This window comes from Eucyclogobius newberryi, unplaced genomic scaffold (assembly GCF_026437365.1).
Source record: "Eucyclogobius newberryi isolate DKJ021-1_F unplaced genomic scaffold, fEucNew1.0.hap1 SCAF_11, whole genome shotgun sequence".
In the NCBI taxonomy this organism is placed as follows: Eukaryota; Metazoa; Chordata; class Actinopteri; order Gobiiformes; family Gobiidae; genus Eucyclogobius; species Eucyclogobius newberryi.
Window position 1 is genome coordinate 15,881,893 of NW_027315735.1, and position 20,299 is coordinate 15,902,191.

The following is a 20,299-nucleotide window of genomic DNA, read 5'->3' on the forward strand; positions in this document are numbered from 1 at the left end:
GTCCATGTCAAATTGAACTGTCTCCACTCCAAACTTAAGTCTACAACTCTTTTCAGACTGTACATATAAGGGGTGTAACAGTACACGTGGGAGTAGTGAATCGTTTCGACACAGCACATTCGGTTTGGTCAGTGTGTGTGCCGCTTTGAGTATTTTATGTATATAAATGTATTTTAGCATAGAAGCAACAGAACAAATGTTCACATGCGTCATGCCATTGCACACAGCACTGCTCCAGGGCGGTAACTGCAGTGCAACCATTCCATAGCACTGAAAGTACCAGAGGTGCTCGGATCACACTGTGCAGTGGAGGCAAAGGCAAAGGTACAGCAGCACATCAGATTCTTTCCGTTGGATTTCATTTTTCACTAGATGCCGGAGCCGATTGCAAGCCTTTTCCCTAGATTGATGATTAGTTATCAAGTACGCATGTGGTCTCGAGTGTGTGATCAAAGCCGGTGACCTTAACAGCAAAGCAGAGCTCCAGCCTATATTTGGGACTTCTTTCTTGGCATTCAGTGTAACAATCCCCTGGTCAGTTAGTTGCCTCATGCAGTTAGCAAATACATTGTTTAATAAGTATCATTTGATTTATATTTGATAAGATGAGCTTTGTATGATTTTAGAGAGCCAGAATCTACTTCATTTGTTATAGGGTTGAGTAATAACCTCAGAAGTTTATTATATATATATATATATTGTTCAATCTGGACTCTCTCATGTGCTTTCTTCTCCTCATTATCCCTCCTCAGCTGTGGGTCTCCACTGAGCACGTGCTATTGATCCAAGTCTTACCGTGTGTTAGTTTGGCTTCTTGTTTTGATCTTCAGACAGTTTCATCTGGAGCTCCAGCCTTTATTAGCTCTATGGAGGATAGAGCTGATAGGTAAACAATTGGAAGTGAGTGTAAGTCGGATTATTTTAGAGATTTTAGCCAATATTTGTCCAGCTCACATTGTTTATTATTGGCCATACTTTCTGTATTCTATGTTCTTTTTTCCTCCCCACTTTACTCCAAGATTGAAGTCTAAGGTCAGATGATTTTGAACTTAAACTGCTTTGAGTGAGAAATGGCAGTTACTTTCGTGTATATGACACATAACAGACATTGCAATATGCTGCCCTTTTCATATAAGAAATGGTTTGGTTTGAATTGTCTATTATGCATCCTTTAAAACATTTTTGGTTTTATGATTGTCTTTTATCCTTTCCCATCATGAAATAGTTTTTTTAATTAAGGGTGTCAGCGTTAGTATCAATATTAAGTGTTATGCACAACTGTTGGCATTATGACAAAACAACATTAAAATCCTTACGGTAATTTGCTTTTCTTCCACAAGGCTAGCTTTATCAAATCAAACTGAATAAAAAAGTTATTATTTTATCACATATACATTCTATTTAAAAGTACTTTACATAAAGTTTGACACTTTTGAGTATAGATTACTCATAGGCAATTCTCACAATTATTATTATGTTTTATTGTGACCTGAACAATCACAATTATCTTGACACCCCTAGTAATTGTTTTTGTTTTTTGAGACAGAATTGGAAATATAAACTGTATTTTTTTCTTTGGGATAGATGTTTTCCACTATTTTTTGCAAGTAGATGCAGTTTTTTGCATTGTTTATAGCCTGCCCAACGTAAATGTACCACTGGTGGGGAGAGAAAATTGCTCAAACATTGCTTGAGGCACTGACAAGTAGAACATAGTGTTAGCTCAATGTGAATTTACTCGACCACAAAATATACACCATTTCTAAGTGTTTTGAAAGAGCATATCACATTTACATGTTCAAATGCATAAGAAAAACGGTTGTTGATTGCATTGCATGGCATCAGTCGGCTATAAATATAGTCCATCCACCACAAGACAATTTCCCTGTGTCTCTTGTTTTTACCGTTCGGCTTTGGTACCCGATTTTATGGATAGATCTTTTGGACTGTGCCAAATAAATCTTATTTAAATGCTCAATAATGCATGACGTGGCACACTCCTGCTTGCCTGATTAAACGGAAAGCTATTATACAAGGATAAATAACTACATTCAGTTGGGTTTTGTTTTCATGCTCATGGACATGTGGATGTTTCTGTACGATTTATATTATTATGGAAAGGCCATATTTTTTAGCTTACATATGCTACAGATTGTGTATTTATTACATGGAATGTGTCTGGAGGGCAAAAGAAACCTGTTGGAGTTAAAGTTAGGAGTGAGTTTTAGACCGCTTTGGATATTTTGGAAAGTACACGAAAAGTACACGGAGCAGACAGACAAAGAGACAGTGAGCCGCTCGGGACATGTTGGACTGATACAACCTCAACACGAGTATTGTGCCGAATTCAAAATTCCCACTAGAACATTATAAAATATATATTTGAATAAGCAGTACATTTTGGACTGAGGGCAGTGGATTGGATACAAATGTTTAGCAGTGAAAATCTTACCACAGTATTAGTACTGCTTATTTGGTTTACCTATTTGAACAAAGTGCTTCACAGAAACTAAAACCAGTGTTTCTTCTAATAACATTTCACCGCCTCAAGAAGAAGCCATTGTGTGCAGCTGGATGTTCTGGATCTCCTCAGACATTCAACGATACAAAACATATGCCGTACATAATGCACTCTTTAAAAACACTTTTTATTACGTAACTGTCTGTGAGTTTAAAAGTTCAGGCAACGTTTATTCATAGATTTGAATAAACACGTCAAAGAAACAGATTTTTTTTAAATCTACATTAATCGAAAGTTATTTAATTGAGGCTTCTTGTTCGTTTTATCCTGTTTTTAAACAAATTTGGTTTACAGATTCCTGTAGTTTTTCAAATCCATGCACCACTAGTAACGGTCAGTCTGGTGTTTTCCACTGTCTGGTATTGGTCTGTCCATGAATAGCCTTCAAAAACAATCAATAATTGCATCTCAAACCCTGAGACTTCTGATCACCAGACCCTTTCTTCTCTGCTTAACATGCTTTGACACACGATGGTTCTTTTCATTAAAGCCAAGGCTGACTTCTCAGCTCAAGGTTATTGCTATGAACACAAATCAAAGGCCTTTAGAGGTTGCCTCAAGGCGCAACATACGTGAAAAAAATATATTTGATTCATAGATAAGATCATTAAAATTTGTATTTGTGAGCAAAAGACAGTAAGACTGGAAATAGCAGAATGCAAAGATAAAGGAGAAAAAATAGAACAAAGTAAACGTATTTGACTGAAAAAGTGACATTAGAGATGTCAGGATGAATAGGTTAATTCATCGATATTTGTGATTATTATGGTCACAATGTAAGCGTAATAACTCATAAACTAATAATTATCACAGTTTTCAATTCAATTTACACTCCTAAGTAAACCTAAATGTAAAGTGATGTTTATGTCACATTAACTTTACTCTCCAGTATATTTAATTTGGCAGGTTACATACTTGAGGAATGTATAAAATAACGGGAATGAAAGAAAAGTAAGGATTATGGTGTCTAATTGTGAAAAATTGTTTAATCGTGATGTTCCTTTCTATAACAGCCGCAACGCTAAAATTTGATATTGTGACATCCCTTTTCACATACAACTTTTACAAATCATTTACAAACCAAATCCACCTGCAGATGGAGATTATCATTATACCAACATTAATTTGAGAAACCTAAGCTGATTTTGTCTTTGTATTGTAGAGCACTCAAGCCTCAAACGCAGGATACCCACATACACCCATCACCTAACCCCGCTCATCCTGTCATCAATATTCAAAATGTTGCAAAGCCAGATTTCCTTTCTTCCTCTAAATCTCAGCTGATAAATGTTACAGCTGCAACACTGAGACAAAGTGAATTTATTTTGAATTAGAATGTAGTATGTAGTATTTAACCTACAGTATATATTAAACGTGAGTAAGCATGATAGATATGTACACTTAGTTTGGAATCACTCTTTATTGCTAAATGTATTATCTAATGATATCATCATAATTTCAAAGTACCACCAAAGCAATACCCTAATAAAGTTATTTGTGGCTCGAAATGGGATCAGTAAAGAATATAATAGAGGAAGAACACTGACAGTTTTGGGTTGATTTCTCTTGCTTTTCCTGTACTTTATATTATTATATTATATTATATTATATTATATTATATTATATTATATTATATTATATTATATTATATTATATTATATTATATTACTCTACTCTTCTGTCTCTCAGCAGATGTGATCCACAAAATGACCATGGACTCCAACTCGATGCCGATGCCCATGTCAGACCCCAACGTCTGGGCCACAGCAATGAACCTGGGGATGTCTCCACTGGGACTGAGCGCTCAGACACTAGTGCCAGGTACTGCTCTGCCATTACGCATTTACAAAAGGTCAATTCTTTGTTTTTACAGTATCATAAATGTTTCAATATTTTTCCTCACCTAGATGTAAATCTTAAGCATTGAATTCCTACAAGACAATTATTTTACCCTGTAGTTCACTCTATATTTAGGCCATTTAGGATCCCTTCATATTCCTTAGCTTCCTCTCAAGACCTGAAGTCTTCTGATTCTGATTTTTGATTCTCTTTTTCTACACATTTTGTTTTGCATGCCCTTATTTTCTTTTATCATATTTTTGCATAGTCTATGCATTTAATATTATTAGTACCGGTATACACTGTTTCATGTTGCCACTTGATGCAGAAGTAAGTTCCTGGTTTATGAATTGTTCACCGACAATGGCAATAAAACAGATTCTGATTCTGATTAAAAGCATTACATATTGAAGTGTGCCCGCCTGTTGAACTGGCTGTGCAGCATTTGCAGTCCTCCATATGCTTGGCTGAAATTTAATATTAAGGGAAGTGTGCACTCATGGCACAATCGGCTGCATCTCCAATTGCATAAAAAGCCACCAGCTCTAGGGAGTGGGCACTGCAGAAGCAGGATGTGAACAGTGGAAAAAAACGCTAATGAAGCTGGGCTCTAGAGTTTCTCAAAGGCTGTTAATTCATTAAACTTACTGAGTTTGTAATTATCTGGATCATGTATTGAAAGTTTTCAGGCACATTTCTTTTAATTTCAGAATCTCATTGATTTACATTTTTATTTTCAATTGCAGAGCAGTACAGGTGAAGATAATGACATAAACATCCAGTGTGTGCTGTAGCTCACACAGGATGTTCAACACATACACAAATGGAACTCAGGAATAATGTCATTGTGCACATGTGTGTAACAGGACAGCTCTGACCTGCTGCATTTGAAAAGAGAGAGCCAGGGCTCACTCAGGACAGGTATAGGTGCTATAGAATCAAATTAACACTGGTCAAAATATCACTACAGTGGACAGCAAGCAACCCATCAACCGTGAGACTGGTCTTGTCGCATGGATCAAAGCTGTGCATCTCTTGGAATTCAATGCTGTGCAGGGCTGTAAACTCTATTGAAGATATTTCATACCATGAGCTATATTACACACAATTAAGCAGATCACTTGTTTTATATGTGGAGTGATTAATGCTGAAGTAGCATCTGCAACAATTTAGATGAATAGTATTTGTTTTGTGATTCCAAACATAACAACATGTCATGCAGTGTGTATCCGGACTTAAATCATCACAGTTACAGTGTGAATAAGTTTGGACTAAAGCAGAGCTGTAAATCTCTGCACGATTCCACATCTGTTCTCCACATCTCAGAGTAAACACTGTTCCAGAAGCATTCCTAGTGTATTATCCAGGCTTTGGTGGGACTTCCTATGTCTATTAGAAAAAGTCCAGTTAGTGGAGATCATTTTTGATTATTTATATAGACATTTGCATTTTGGTTCATTGCTAACATTGTCACAAACCAAACCAACAGTAAAGGTGAGCATAACCTCAATAGCAGGGATGGAAAGTACTTCTTGAAACCATGCAAAATTAGGATATAGAAGCTGCTTAATCTATCTCAGTGGAGAACCACAAAATCACATGTTTGGAGGGAATTCTGTTGGAAAAGGAAAGGCAGACTGTTGGAGGAACTGTGGTTGCCAACTATTTCCATGTGTTTTGGGACTGTTCAGCTGCTCAGATATATTAGACTGAAATCAACAAAGAGCATCAGAGGATATCTTTGGAACATACTCCTGGCTGCAGGAAAGAAGGCCATTACATAATTTGATGACTCAAATTGCACTGTCAATCAAGGACTGGACTGACATTATAACTGATACTAACATACAAAATATGGAGAAGATTACATTTGGACCTAACGTGAAATTGGACAAATTTGAATAACTGTACAACATTTTAAAATAAATAAATAAAAACAAAGAAGGTGCTTAAACTGAGGGTGGTCCTTTGCCTTCATTAGAAATCATTGAAACAACCAGAAAGAGCAGCTCAAAGAAAAGTGGAGAAGATCAAACGTCAGTGAGTCGTGTGTATGTATCTGCCCCATCTGCCCCCAATTTGACTTTAAGTTCAATTTAAACATTTTTCCATTTTGTAAATGTCCAAAGTTAATTACAATCTTTGATAGTCGACTCACATTTTTTTGCTGCTGACAAAAGTGCACTCCACAGGTATTCATCAATCATCTCCATCACCAGTGCCCATCCGAGATACATTGTTTTAAAGTCTAATGGAATATTAGTGTTGAAGGCAATTAAAGTTCGAATCAGTAATACATTTATATAGTTTTAAGATGATTCCCTTGGAGAGTTCGGATTTCTATGCTTTAATAAATGGTTGTAATTACTACTACTTTGTAAGAACCTATAAAAGTCCTGTTTCTCTAATCTGGTAAAAAAAAAAAACTCTTATGTCAAATATTTTGTCAGAAACATGTTTACCAGTAGGAAGTTTGTGAAGGTAAAGAACATTAACAATAAGTTTTAATGTGCAAACTCTCAAACACAGTCTTTCTTGTACATTCGTCCTCTGTTATCTTTCTTCAGTTTGAACCTGTTTATTCTTATTATTGTTTATTTGGTCATAAATTGTATTGCGATTCTCACTCCTACAGTAAATGTCATCTCCGTACTCACAGCAGGTTCCAGAGATTCAGATTGTGGAAGGCTGAGTCATTTCCATTTCAAAAGCCCTGTATGTGTACACTTGACTTGAAGACATCGTGTGGGTGCCTTTACTGTGAAAATCAATGCTGTAAATAATAACTTGTATAAAGTAAACCCAGCTGTGCTCATTATCCAAGGTTATTGTTCAATCAGCTGGAGCTATTAAAATACATACATATCATTATGCTGTAATTTATTCATACAAGTTTGAATATTTCTTTATATGTAGATTGTTGGTCTGACGATGACACACAAACATGTTCTTTGCATACAATCTTAAATATATAATGGTTATGTTCTATGTACAGTGAGGAAGGGAAGTTCTCAGTTCTTATTATCCGGTTTGATTTATACATATTGATTTGATGTTATTGATTCATTGTTCCTTTTTTGTGTGTCCAGACTATGAGCCAAATGTGGGCCCGATGCCAGAGTTCAGCCCCATGAATCCACTGATGCCTGGTCTTGGTCTGGTACCAGATGTACCTGTCGTCAAGGAGATCATCCACTGCAAGAGCTGCACTCTGTTCCCTCCCAACCCCAGTAAATCTCTCAGTGTCTTCTAGTTATTGTAGGCCTAATATACTTACAGTATTGTACAGCTTTTTAAAAATATCAATTTAATATATTCAGAAAATATTATAATGTCTATTGTCTACAATGTATTTACTCTCATTTTATCTTATAACATAGTCCAACTGAACTAAAATAGAAACACTGTTGGGTCTCATTCTGAAGCCAGTAATGTTCTCCAGTATGGTAGTAAAAATGAATATCTCCTCAGAGACAAGCAGGTGTCAACCACTGGTCAAGCTAAACCCATCCATCTTCTTCCACTTAGCCAGGGCCGGGTCGCAGGTGCAGCAGTCTGAGCAGGGACTCTCAGACTCACTCCCCCCAGACACTTCCTCCAGCTCCCCCGGGGGGATTCTGAGCCATTCAAAGGCCAGCTGAGAGACATAGTCCCTCCAGCGTGTCCTGAGTCTTCTCCAGGGCCTCTTACCGGTGGGACATGCCCGGAACACCTCCCCAGGGAGGGGTCCAGGGCTCCAGCAGCTCTATTCCTGTGTGACTGAGCTCCTCACCCTATCTCTGAGGGAGCGCCACCCAAGCCAACCTGCAGAGAAAACTCATTTCCACCACTTGCATCCGTGATCCTGTCCTTTTTCATTACCCAAAGCTCATGACCATAGATGAGGGTAGAAACATAGATCTAGAGCTTTGCATTGTGACTCAGCCCCTCCTTCGCCACAACAGTCCAATACAGCGGCCGCATCACTGCAGATGATTCAACACAATGTCAATCAAATCAATAAAAAATAGGCAAAGAATAGAAGAAAACCAGATAAACAACAGTAACACTGCAAGCATACACACATATTTATGATACAGACTTTGTGATCACACATAGATGAATTGTCCTTGACCTTCCCATATCGTTAACAAGCAAGCACTTTGCACCAACTGTAACTGAACAAATGCAAGATAGATATGATAACTCATTCATTCGTAATATCTCTTAATGCCATATTGTGGAACATACCAGGCAAAGCAATAATATATCTATGGAAATATGTGATGGCACCCATAATGGACCTTTAAAACCCTCCCTCTATATAATTCTTTCTTCATACAATTTGAGGAGTGAGTAATCTTGCATTTTACGTGTACTAATTTATTTATCACAGTGAGTCTATGTTGTCTTTGTTCGATGTCATCTTGCTCACATTTGATTGGGATGCACCACGTATTTCTCCTGTAAAGTTATTCAGAGCGTGCCGATCAGCAGCTGAGTCCAGGACAGACTGAGAGAATGTTGAAGGGATTATGCTGCATTCCCCTTTGGCCTGAAAACACATCTAATGTCAGTGAAATCACTTTGGAAATGTGGGCAATCTAATGTAGAAAGAATTCATCGGTGGAAAGAGCTCCTTGGGCATTTGCATGGGAAACAATTTGACTAGATTTAAATCCTCAAAATGAAACTGCCTCACTTCCCTGCAGGGCTGACATGATTGAAACATTGTAGATGGGAATAGTATCACATAGAGCTGATCCATGGTGAGATGTTTGGGAATTATAAAATGCTGATTATACTGTTAGCTCTGTGGCTTGGAACAGTTGATGTAAGCGAGGGACTCTTGATGTGTTTGTGTAGGATCCTTATCTCACAATACTTTCATACATCTAACGTAGCTGCTGCTCTACTGCTCTTTCATTTAAAGCCAGTCCTTTTTGGAGCCTTTTTAAAAACAGTTTCTTGACAGTTTTTATACAACAATAAGAATAATTTGGATATCTCTAAAATCACAATTGTAAAAGATTTTGTCTCTCAAATGTATGTTCTACCGACAAACAACGTTGAGAAACAATGATCGATTTTACAACCTCCTTTTGTAATATATTTGTAATAGTTGAGTCAGATTTTGCGATGTTCACTTTTAAAGTAAAGACAAGTAAGCCTTTGAGACAAATGTGTGTTTTTAAATATTCTTGCACCATCCATGTTTACTCACAATGTTTCTTACTTTCCTACTCTTTGCAGATCTCGCCCCTCCAGCCACGAGGGATCGCCCTCCCGGGTGTAGGACGGTGTTTGTGGGCGGTTTGCCAGAGAATTCATCTGAACAGACCATTGATGACATTTTTGGTCCATGTGGACCGATCATTGCCATCCGCAAAAGCAAGAAAAACTTCTGCCACATTCGCTTTGCTGAGGAGTTCACGGTGGACAAGGCACTTTTTCTATCTGGTAAGTAAAATAATGAGTTCCTCTTAATCTACCGGTAATTTAGGTATTTGTCTTAAATATTTGTACCAGAAAGCACTTGAGTTTAGGTGTGAATTATCCTCTGAGGTGGTTTATATTTTTCATTACCCAAGGCTGCAGAGCTGAAGTCCATATAATACACAGATGGCTGAGCTGTTTAGTTTGCTCATAAATAATATGCCTCTCACCCACACAGAGGCACAACTAAGAGCTTGTATGAAATATTGAAGCGAATTGATTAGGAGCCTGAAGCTGACTGATTTTTCTGTTTACGCTGTGGCTTGGCTTGCTCTTGGTCATTTGGTTTTAACCTAGATTGGCCTTAACCAGAAATGATGGTGACACTTAACTGGAAACTTTTTTATAACCTTTAGACGTTGGTAATACATGTCAAATTTCAGATCAACGGTATCAGTGAAGATGTAAATGAAGATTGGATGTAAAACACATCCAATTCTTTTCTTTTTTCTTTTGTCACTAGTTCTCAGCATTCACACTTTTCTACAAAGGGTTATCAACACCTTAGATTTTAACTTTAATACTTGGTTCCAAATGGGCCAAGCCAATACAATCTGAGGCGAACCAAGTTGTGCTTTGTATATTAAGATGTAGACTTCCAAATCCACTTTATTTATATTGCACACTTTATATACAAACATGCCATCGTTCCTTTGCTGCTGTTTGCTCTCTGTAACATAGTGTGAATATATATTCATGCTTCTCCACAGGTTACCGTGTCCGCCTGGGCTCCAGCACGGACAAGAAGGACAGCGGACGTCTCCATGTGGACTTCGCCCAGGCCAGAGATGACTTGTACGAGTGGGAGTGTTACCAGCGCATGTTAGCCAGAGAAGAGCGACACCGGCGCAAGGTGGAAGAGGATCGAATGAGACCGCCCTCCCCTCCTCCCATCGTCCACTACTCGGACCACGAGTGCAGCCTGCTGGGGGACAAGATCAAAGGTGTGTGCACAGAGATGGTTTGAGTGTCTGATCAAACTTAAAAGTAGATAGAGCCTGGTTTGCCCTCATTGTCAGCCCTTTTACAGGTGGGGAAAATGTTTGCAATACATTCTACTGTACAGGTATGCAGTGGCGAAAGGTGTTGAATTTGAGGTGCCAATTTGAGGAAGTTTGTGTTTAGTTTAGTACGCAGTGCATTTAAATCATACTTTATTTTGCAAGGAATATAAAATAATAGCTTCATACTCATTTAATCACAACTGCTTGTGTGAGGAATTACGAGGGTGTTTTGGATTCATGTAAATGTTTTGTCATTTCAAAACTGTCTGTGCACTTTCACAGGAATGCACGAGGTGCTGGCTCATTTTGTTTTATTTAAAGCCCATATAACAGGTTCTCATGTTTTTCTACTTATGACGTTGTTTGGTTGTTAGGCTAGTCTCTGCTAACCCTAAATAATGATGATAGTTTTTCATCAGTCAAGTTGCAGTTGTGAAAATAATTTGACAATAAAAAGTTGAAAAGTTCAATAACAGAATACTTCCACCTCTATGATCTCATTTTGTAAAAAGGACTCTTTGTGGTTAAAATATGAACACAATTATCAGATTTATAAACATATGTGACCATCATTACGCACTGAGAATGCCATAACAATTTTAGATTAGAGGATCTGTAGTTTTTGCTGTTTGTGAGCGTAGCATATCTATACAAGTTTGTATAAACTATAACACAAATGATTAATGGAACAACAAAAAGGTAATTTTCCATAATTTCCTTTTTAGCATTGGACAGCAGAACGTTCCAGACCTAGTTCAGTGATTAGGAAGCGTGAGATATAATTTTCACACATGGATTGGCCATTGCATTAAAGCATATTGAGGATGTGTGTGAGTGTGTGCAGTAGTCCTACGCACTCATCATCAATACAAGATTTTAAAATGCGGAAAAATGCATTCAAAACTGGATGGATTTATTAGAGTGTGATATGTGTGTGGCTTCATAGAAAGCAAACTGACTTCAACTCTCCGAAATCCTCCTTTTCTGTACACTATCTAACTCCTCCGTGTCTCCTGACCCTGTGTTCCAGATGATGTGAAGTTTGCGGAGGCGGTGCGGGTGCTCCTGACCTGGCTGGAGCGAGGTGAAGTCAATCGCAGAAACGCCAACAACTTCTACTCCATGATCCAGTCGTCCAACAGCCACATCCGCAGACTGATGACAGAGAAAGCCCAGCACGAGATGGAGATGGAGGAGGCCAAAGAAAAGTTCAAGAGCGCACTGGCTGGGATACTGGGACAATGTGAGTGATGTGTACACTAACACCATAAAGAAATGTGCAAATATTCATCTTATGTAACATGGTAGAACTGTTCGATACTTCGTTATAGTCATTTGTTACGAAGCTGAACAAAAAGTAAGTATTGATTTTAATTCAATAATTTCATAACATATAAATTGTAGGCTATATCACATCAATAGCACGTAATTTGAAGTGCTGGACTGGTACGAGTAATGGTAAGTAGAAGTCAGGGGGCGGTCTAACTGGGGATGAACTGCACTTGTTTAACCAGGGCTCAGTACCGCAGTGTAATGCCTTCATCTAAGAACATGTAGTGCCAGCCAACCAACATGCTTTTGTCTTCAGGGCTTGCTAATTTAAAAATCTTACTCTTGATTAAATATGAAGTTCCCCTTACATTGAGAGCAGAAATAAATGAAAGCTTAGGCTAATTCTTAGGAGGTGGTTTACTTATACCAGCGAAAAATCCAGAGGAAGCAGTATATTCTCCCATACCTTTTGACAGCTGCACAGCCCACGGCATTTCAACTCCACACCTGCACCACATGCATGTTAAATAAAGCACAAACATCCCTGAAGGCATTGTTGAAGTCGTAAATTGTTTATTGTATTGTTCATGAGACGTAATGGAGGATGTGCAGTGCATTTGGGCCTGTTTACAACGATTTAGATGGGATGCATTGTTTACTTCCTACTCATGTGTTCATGCTAGCTATTCTATTATTGAAGACATTGTTAATTTCTCATATACAAAAGTTACACAACCATAAAGTCAAACCTAGACCAGCAGTATATGACCTCCACTGCAGGGATTGGCTTGATCCATTTCACTGTATTAGCATAGTATTGGATTCTTGGATGAAGCTGCTGATTGAGTGCCTGGTGATGTCACGCAGGCACTATATGTTCTTGTATTTCACGTATTTTTTATTATTATATTTTCCATGATTTTCCATTTAGCCAGTTTCAACTCCTTCAACCGATTTCAACATGTTATACCTCATTATGATCGCTTTCACAGTAGTATGTGTGCTATTACTTTTGACATTTGAACAACTTGTACTTTTTGCAGAATTGTCAAATTTTCAAAAGTATTAGTACTTTTTCCCCATTTAAATAAATTTGGGCATTGAGTGTCTGCGGAATTCTTTAGACTTTATTCTTTAGGCTTTATTCTTTAGAATTTTGTGACGGAGCCAATCGAGAGAGAGAGAGCGAGAGAGAGGGGGAGAGAGGGGGAGAGAGGGGGAGAGAGGGGGAGAGAGGGGGGGAGAGAGGGGGGAGAGACGCAGACACTCCAGCAATGGCTTCAGCCATTGCAGATTTTCTAGTGTTATTTCTCTAAATGCACACTCAGTTCAGTAAGTGCCGGTCTTGACTTTGTTCTAACTGAAAGCTGTACAAGTACGGTAAGTACTTTCACTCTCTTCTTTTAGCTGTCTTTTTCAGGTTTGTATGACATATTTTGACAATTTTGGCTCCTCTTATAATGCTGAGATCAAGAGTTGTACAGTAAAAAAGTATGATAAAATTGGGCGCGACGCTTTGGTAGTATTGTTATTCACCTGGACATAACCTGGTGTTATGGTGAGTCTAGCACACACTTGCACAACATAAAAGGTTGAGTTGTTGCACTCTCTCACACTCTGCTCCTTCCCACCTGCCTCTGTCTCCTGTCCCCCTGTGGATGCTCTCTGCCCCTCCTGCACCTCCACAGTTGAACAGATTGTGTCTGTATTCCAAGCCGCTTCCAAACAAAAGGCATGGGACCATTTCACCAAAGCTCAGCGCAAGAACCTGGACGTTTGGCGCAAGCAAGTACAGGTTAGTAATATTTTTGTAAACTTACGATTCTAGACAATTGTGGTTTTTATAGCTACAATTCAGCTTTTGAAATTAATCTGAATCATGTTAAGATACTATAAAGTTCTGAAGTATAGTGAGTTAAAACAAGAAAACACCTAATCCAGAAATTGGATCCTATTTTCTTAAAAAAATAAAATGCCATATAAAAATGTGCCTCTTCCGCTGCCCTTCACGGTGACAGGATACAACCTTCTTGGTGAGTCCAATAGTATTGAGTTTGTATTCAGAACCCAAATGACAAAACAGAGCTTAAACCATCTCTATTGACTGAACAAAGTTAGTTGGAGCATGAAAATTGTAGTGTTTTTCCCCCCGGGTCAATTGGATCTTTTAGGTTCTGATTGGTAAGTTCCCCTTGTACAAAACTGTATTCTGCACACACAATGTGTTGATTGCAATAACAGTCTTTTAAAGGTAGGTAAAATGTTGTAATTGCACTGTGTGTTTACATGTGTTCCATAGAGTGTCAAGAAAATACATTTAGGACAGCTAGATATTTTATTTGTGAGTGTTTTACTGGTGCTCTGACTGTGCCACTCTGAGCTGATCTGGTGTGGAGAATGCTTCCACTATATATTTACATGAGGGTGATACTAGTGATGGTCATCTTATGGAAAGAGTTGAGTGCTCATTCTCAGACAATTACGTTTGGCTCATGTATCAGTGTAAATCATGTTTTTTTTGTTTCTACATTGACGACCAAGGTTGCAGTTTTTTGCAATAGAAAGAGCAGAGATGAGGCTGAGGTAGTTTATCATGAGACAGTCTACTTCACTCTGACAAATGGAGGAGCACTCTGTCATGTTGACTGACTGCAGCTCAGAGCCACAATCTCTCAACAACCGCCCCTTCTATCATTGTCGTATGTGTTTGTTTATGTGTGGTACAGCACCCAACAGGGAGCAGACGCTTGTGTGTATTTGACCTCTGCCAGGGGCTCAGCTTGATAATGTCAGTTTACAGATATATAGTATTTACGCTTATGGGAGGATTTTACTGACTATAATTTCCAGTTGAAGCTTCTGGCTTACGCTATATTTAGCTTTTTTCTGTTGATTATCTTTTCAGGAGATCAGAAACATGCACAATGAGCTGCTGATGGGCATCAGACGAGAAGAGGAGATGGAGATGTCTGACGAAGACATGGAAGATCCCCCCAGCAACAAACTCTCAGAGGATTCAGGTCTGCTTCGAGCAATTCTGTGCACATTCAGCACTTACAGTACATATCCTAACAGCTCAGCACTGTTATTGACATGACAGCCCATAAACTCCTCGCCATCTCCAGGGGGTTAACAAACTGCCAACAAGCTGTGGAGGCTGCTACATTCTACCTCTTAGCATCTGACAACCACCTGCCACATTCTCATGAAGAAGAGACATCCTAGCCACATGTCTCATCCTCAAAAACACTCTTTGATCTTTTTGACCACACCACTGCAGGTCATGGTTGTCTGCCCCTTGACCCCAATTCTATGAATAAGGTGCAGTTGTCTTCAGGGTCCGTCTTGTTGTTCTGCTCAATTTCCATGGTATTTTTCTTCAAAGCTTTAAATCTTTCTGATCTCTTTCATTAGTAAATTTGTACAGTTTTATCAATATATAAATTTGTCTTCTCAGCCTATACGCTGGTGCAAACTTCCACTGTTAAAGTTTCAATGATTTGCACTTAATGTACAGTATATTTAAGCTTATCTTCACACAACTACGAAGTAACAAGTTACAGTTGTTGCCTTTAATCAATATATTACACAATAAGGACAAAACTCAGTTAATCTGAGCTAACCCTGAACTGAAAGCATGCGCATATTACAGTACAGGACAAGGCTTATCTCCTCTGTCCAGTCCGTACTTTCCCAGAGAGTTCCCCTTACAGCCCACAGGAGGGAGCAGAGCAGATAAAAGACATAAATCCTCCCTTACTCCTCACTGAGCCCAGTAGGTCAGGTCATGTTCAGAGGAGGGTGTACTGTGGGATTATCAGCAGCTATTGTTAATACACTTTATTGATAGTGAAATAATAGTCATGTTCCGTTATGAAACTAATACAGCCATTTTCATTCCATCTTAACCTTCCTCGGCTAGGGTCCACTTTTTATTAAAGTGGTAGGTCATTTTATTGTAGACATTTACGTTTCTGCTATTGTGTTATATGCTTCATATTTTTTATCTTTGTGCTTGTACCTTCCAGCTGCATCCCAAGCAGAAGCCTTAAAGGAGGAGAATGACTCTCTGCGCTGTCAGCTGGACGCCTACAGGAACGAGGTGGAGCTCCTCAAACAAGAACAGAACAACCAGCCACAGAGGAGTGAAGAGGAGAACACGCACTCACAGCAACTCAGCTTCCTCCAGCAAGCTCTACAGGGCATGCAGACGGTACTTTTACTACATATATATGTGATACAAGCTCTACAGGGCATGCAGACGGTACTTCTACTACATACACACATGATACAAGCTCTACAGGGCATGCAGACGGTACATCTACTACATATACACATGATACAAGCTCTACAGGGCATGCAGATGGTACTTCTACTACATATACATGTGATACAAGCTCTACAGGGCATGCAGACGGTACTTCTACTACATATACACATGATACAAGCTCTACAGGGCATGCAGACGGTACTTTTACTACATATACACATGATACAAGCTCTACAGGGCATGCAGACGGTACTTCTACTACATACACACATGATACAAGCTCTACAGGGCATGCAGACGGTACATCTACTACATATACACATGATACAAGCTCTACAGGGCATGCAGACGGTACTTTTACTACATATATATGTGATACAAGCTCTACAGGGCATGCAGACGGTACTTCTACTACATACACACATGATACAAGCTCTACAGGGCATGCAGACGGTACATCTACTACATATACACATGATACAAGCTCTACAGGGCATGCAGATGGTACTTCTACTACATATACATGTGATACAAGCTCTACAGGGCATGCAGACGGTACTTCTACTACATACACACATGATACAAGCTCTACAGGGCATGCAGACGGTACATCTACTACATATACATGTGATACAAGCTCTACAGGGCATGCAGACGGTACTTTTACTACATAATGTGATACAAGCTCTACAGGGCATGTAGAAATTGACTACATCATGCAATTCAATTATCTAGTGCTTTGACAGATTACTTCCACATTTGAACATAATGTGAGAAGGACTGGCTGGTCAGGTAATAAAAACAGATTTTTTACATTGCATCATTCATTCACTCCACACTTGGTGGTGGGAAGCTGCTAGTGTAGACAAAGCTACTTTGGGGTATAGACTGACAAACTTGACGCTCAAAGTTGTACATGCCTTGCTTTGAGCAGAAGCCAAGAAATGTTTATTCTTTTTAGCATAGCCTTAATTGTTGGGATTGTTATTTGATTTGATTCACACTGATCAAACACAGTAAACTCAAACCTATTGCAACATTTCTAAAAGGCAATTTAGACTCAAAGAAAACATTGAGACATGATCATTTCAGGACACTTTTTTTTTTTTTTTCACCACTTAATTGACAAAAATTTAAAATAATGTGAGTGTCTCTGAAATATTTATTGTCGATATCCTTTAATACAAGGATACTTCCTGTCATGGCGGAGGCTGCACATGTCCTGCAACTATCACTTTAACAAAGCGCAGACTTTACCGCAAATTCTAAATTAAATGTAATTTGAAAATAAATGAATGAACACTGAATTTACCCATCATTATCTTTTATTATTTCAGCAACTCTTGAAAATGCGTGGAGAATTGAAACAGCGGGAGTCAGACCTGGAGAAAAGTTTGGACGACAAACAGCAGCTGAAGAATGAAGTCCAGACTCTGAAGGAAGGTCTTCAAAATTTCCAAAGTATGAAAAACACAGATGGAATGCAGGTGGGAGCCGGATCAAAAATATTATTTCTTTACTTTAAATTGTATTTCAATGGATCCCTGTATGTTTGAGTTCTAGTAATCCTGTATTGTTGAGACTGAGTGCTCAGAAAGTGTTTGTTTTCACCTACTTACATATTACAATCAAATACCACTCCGAAGAGGCGGGCCTTATAAATCCTGCCGTTTTTTTAACAGGAAATCAATAGACCTGTTGCTGTTGTATTAACAATGAATTACAATGCCCCCTGAAAGTCTCCCAGGGGAGGTGTTTCAGAGATGTTCCACTAAGAAACTGGGGGGAGACTTTGTACATGCTAGACTCACTTGCTTGGTGGTCTTATCCCCCCACGGGAGCTGGTGGAAGTGTCTGTGGTGAGGGAAGTCTGTGGTCCTTACTCAGACTGCTGACCCTGTGACTCGGCTCAGGAAACCAAATGTGTTCTCTCTCTTAGGCATTAAGTGTCTGGAAAAGACTAAAAACAGAAGAAAAACAACAATCTTTCTTTGCATGTTGCATTGCCTCAGGTCTGACTAAATGAGCACTTTGATGGTTTCACAGTGTCTTTCCATCATGTGTTTCTAATGTGTTACAGCTGAAGACGTCACAGAAAGACGACGGAGACTCAGAGGAGAGTGCTGATCAAACCAGTGTAAGTTCTGCCCTCACAGGGCTATCTAGTTTGGACTTCATCATGCACATTCACACACATCATGTGGTTTGAATTAGACAGAAAATACTGTACTGTAATAGCTTGCAATTGTGTAATGTATGACAAAGTCAGAGAAAACATCATGCTGGTTCCGCGGCTCCAAAATCAAGACTAAACCAAAAGTTAAATGTATATATATTTATTTTTTCAACCCTTGTATGGTGTTCATTGTTTTGTTACTCAGCTGTATTTTGGGGGTTTTAATTAAACCCAATAAAACAATTTTATGGTAAAATACTCCACAGATGTTTACTTTGTCCCAATTAGAAGCAATAAAAACAAATATGTTTAATGTTAGCCCTCTAACTTTTTTTTTGTAAAATCAAGGAAATCAATTATACCAAAGATAAGAGTGGAAAAAATCAAACAAATTTACAAATGAAGCGATGTTTTTCATGACGATAAACTTTATTTATTTGAATTTCAATGAACACGAACGCAAGCTGAACACATGCCGTGACCAAGAGCCCCATTGAACACATTGCCTATACAACACATGAGTGACAGAGTTTGGTTGTGTGTCTGTTGCAAATGTATTTGTTGCACTTGATGCACGTATAGAGCTCATTCACCGACGTCACAAAACCATGTGATCGCAAACGTTGCCGCCCCCTTGTCCGTCGCGTGTTGCGTTCCTATGCACTGATGTGTGTGGTATGATGAGTGTGGAAAGTGATCTCAAACGTAAATTATGGAAGCCCCAGTGCTTTCAGATTCCACCATCCTCCTTGGATGAGCTACACAGAGGTCTATTTTTACAAAAGCTGCGATCAATCAACTCAGATCCATATTTGATGCCTAAATCACCGAGTCTTTCGGATATCTCGTACCCCGGACATTATCCAAGCCCACTGGTCCGATGGTTCACAAGTCCCAATTTTGAACAAAGGGTCTACGCCTAAATAAAACTCATGTTAATTCTACAGCGTGCGCAGAACACGATAGACTTGGGTCTTCCGGTCCATCTTGGGCCCTTGCTGCAGGGTTAGAAACAAATCTCTCTCTCTCCCTCTTACAGCGCACAAACACACACGCAGAAAATGAGCCGAGGCCAATGAGTCTGAGTTTGAAAAAATATTGCATTGTATTATTTTTCTTTTGATGAAAATGGGTCCCACAGACCCGAACACCATACAAGGGTTAAGAAAAAAAACAGGCCTATGGCTGCTAACAGATGCATTTAAAGTGATGTGTCTGTGTGTTACAGGAAGTGTCTGTCGCGTCCACAGTTGTGTCTGTCGCGTCCACAGTTGTGTCCTGCAGTCAGGAGAAAGAAGCTCCAACAGAGAGAAGTCTGCAGAGCCCTGTCCAGTCCGAGAGACAGGCCCTGCTAGTCGGTGAGATCACAACACATGACCTCAAAAGAAAGGCATATCCAAACTACGGCCCGTGGGCCAAATGCGGCCCTTAGACCAATTTTATTGGCCCTCCAACTTCCTGCTAAGTTGGCCCAAACAACAAATAGAAGTACTTTTACTGTAAAATTGGAAAAATTCAAGTATTTTGATGTTATACCAACCTAATAATAATGTTCCAAGTCTTACGAAAGGTGTGGAGGCTCATAAAAACTATGTCAAATGCAAAACTTCAAATGAATCACTTTTCAAATTTGACATTGTCAGGTTGTTTGTGGCCCTTTGCTCCATATAAGTTTCAAAATGCGGCCCTCAGTGAAAAAAAGTTTGGAGACCCCTGTCTCTATTCAAAAATCTATTCAAACC

General features: G+C 38.9%; 1 protein-coding gene and 1 long non-coding RNA gene across 3 annotated transcripts in view; one reads left to right on the forward strand and one right to left on the reverse strand.

The window, feature by feature from the left end:
- The window catches only part of LOC140350002 (uncharacterized), a 301,602-nt gene that overhangs the window by 209,057 nt on the left and 72,246 nt on the right, over positions 1–20,299 (reverse strand). The gene's annotated exons all lie outside the window — the stretch shown is intronic.
- LOC140349950 (ecto-NOX disulfide-thiol exchanger 2-like) overlaps positions 1–20,299 on the forward strand; it is a 60,188-nt gene that overhangs the window by 30,274 nt on the left and 9,615 nt on the right. The window contains exons 3-13 of one of the 2 annotated variants that reach the window (XM_072436073.1): positions 4,214–4,342; positions 7,450–7,590; positions 9,593–9,799; positions 10,546–10,779; positions 11,870–12,082; positions 13,800–13,906; positions 15,017–15,131; positions 16,140–16,324; positions 17,719–17,868; positions 18,462–18,518; positions 19,786–19,915. In XM_072436073.1, the coding sequence (XP_072292174.1) occupies positions 4,214–4,342; positions 7,450–7,590; positions 9,593–9,799; positions 10,546–10,779; positions 11,870–12,082; positions 13,800–13,906; positions 15,017–15,131; positions 16,140–16,324; positions 17,719–17,868; positions 18,462–18,518; positions 19,786–19,915 (1,668 nt within the window). Of the gene's footprint in view, positions 1–4,210; positions 4,343–7,449; positions 7,591–9,592; positions 9,800–10,545; positions 10,780–11,869; positions 12,083–13,799; positions 13,907–15,016; positions 15,132–16,139; positions 16,325–17,718; positions 17,869–18,461; positions 18,519–19,785; positions 19,916–20,299 lie in introns of both variants that reach the window. The other variant, XM_072436072.1, reaches the window with a different exon arrangement.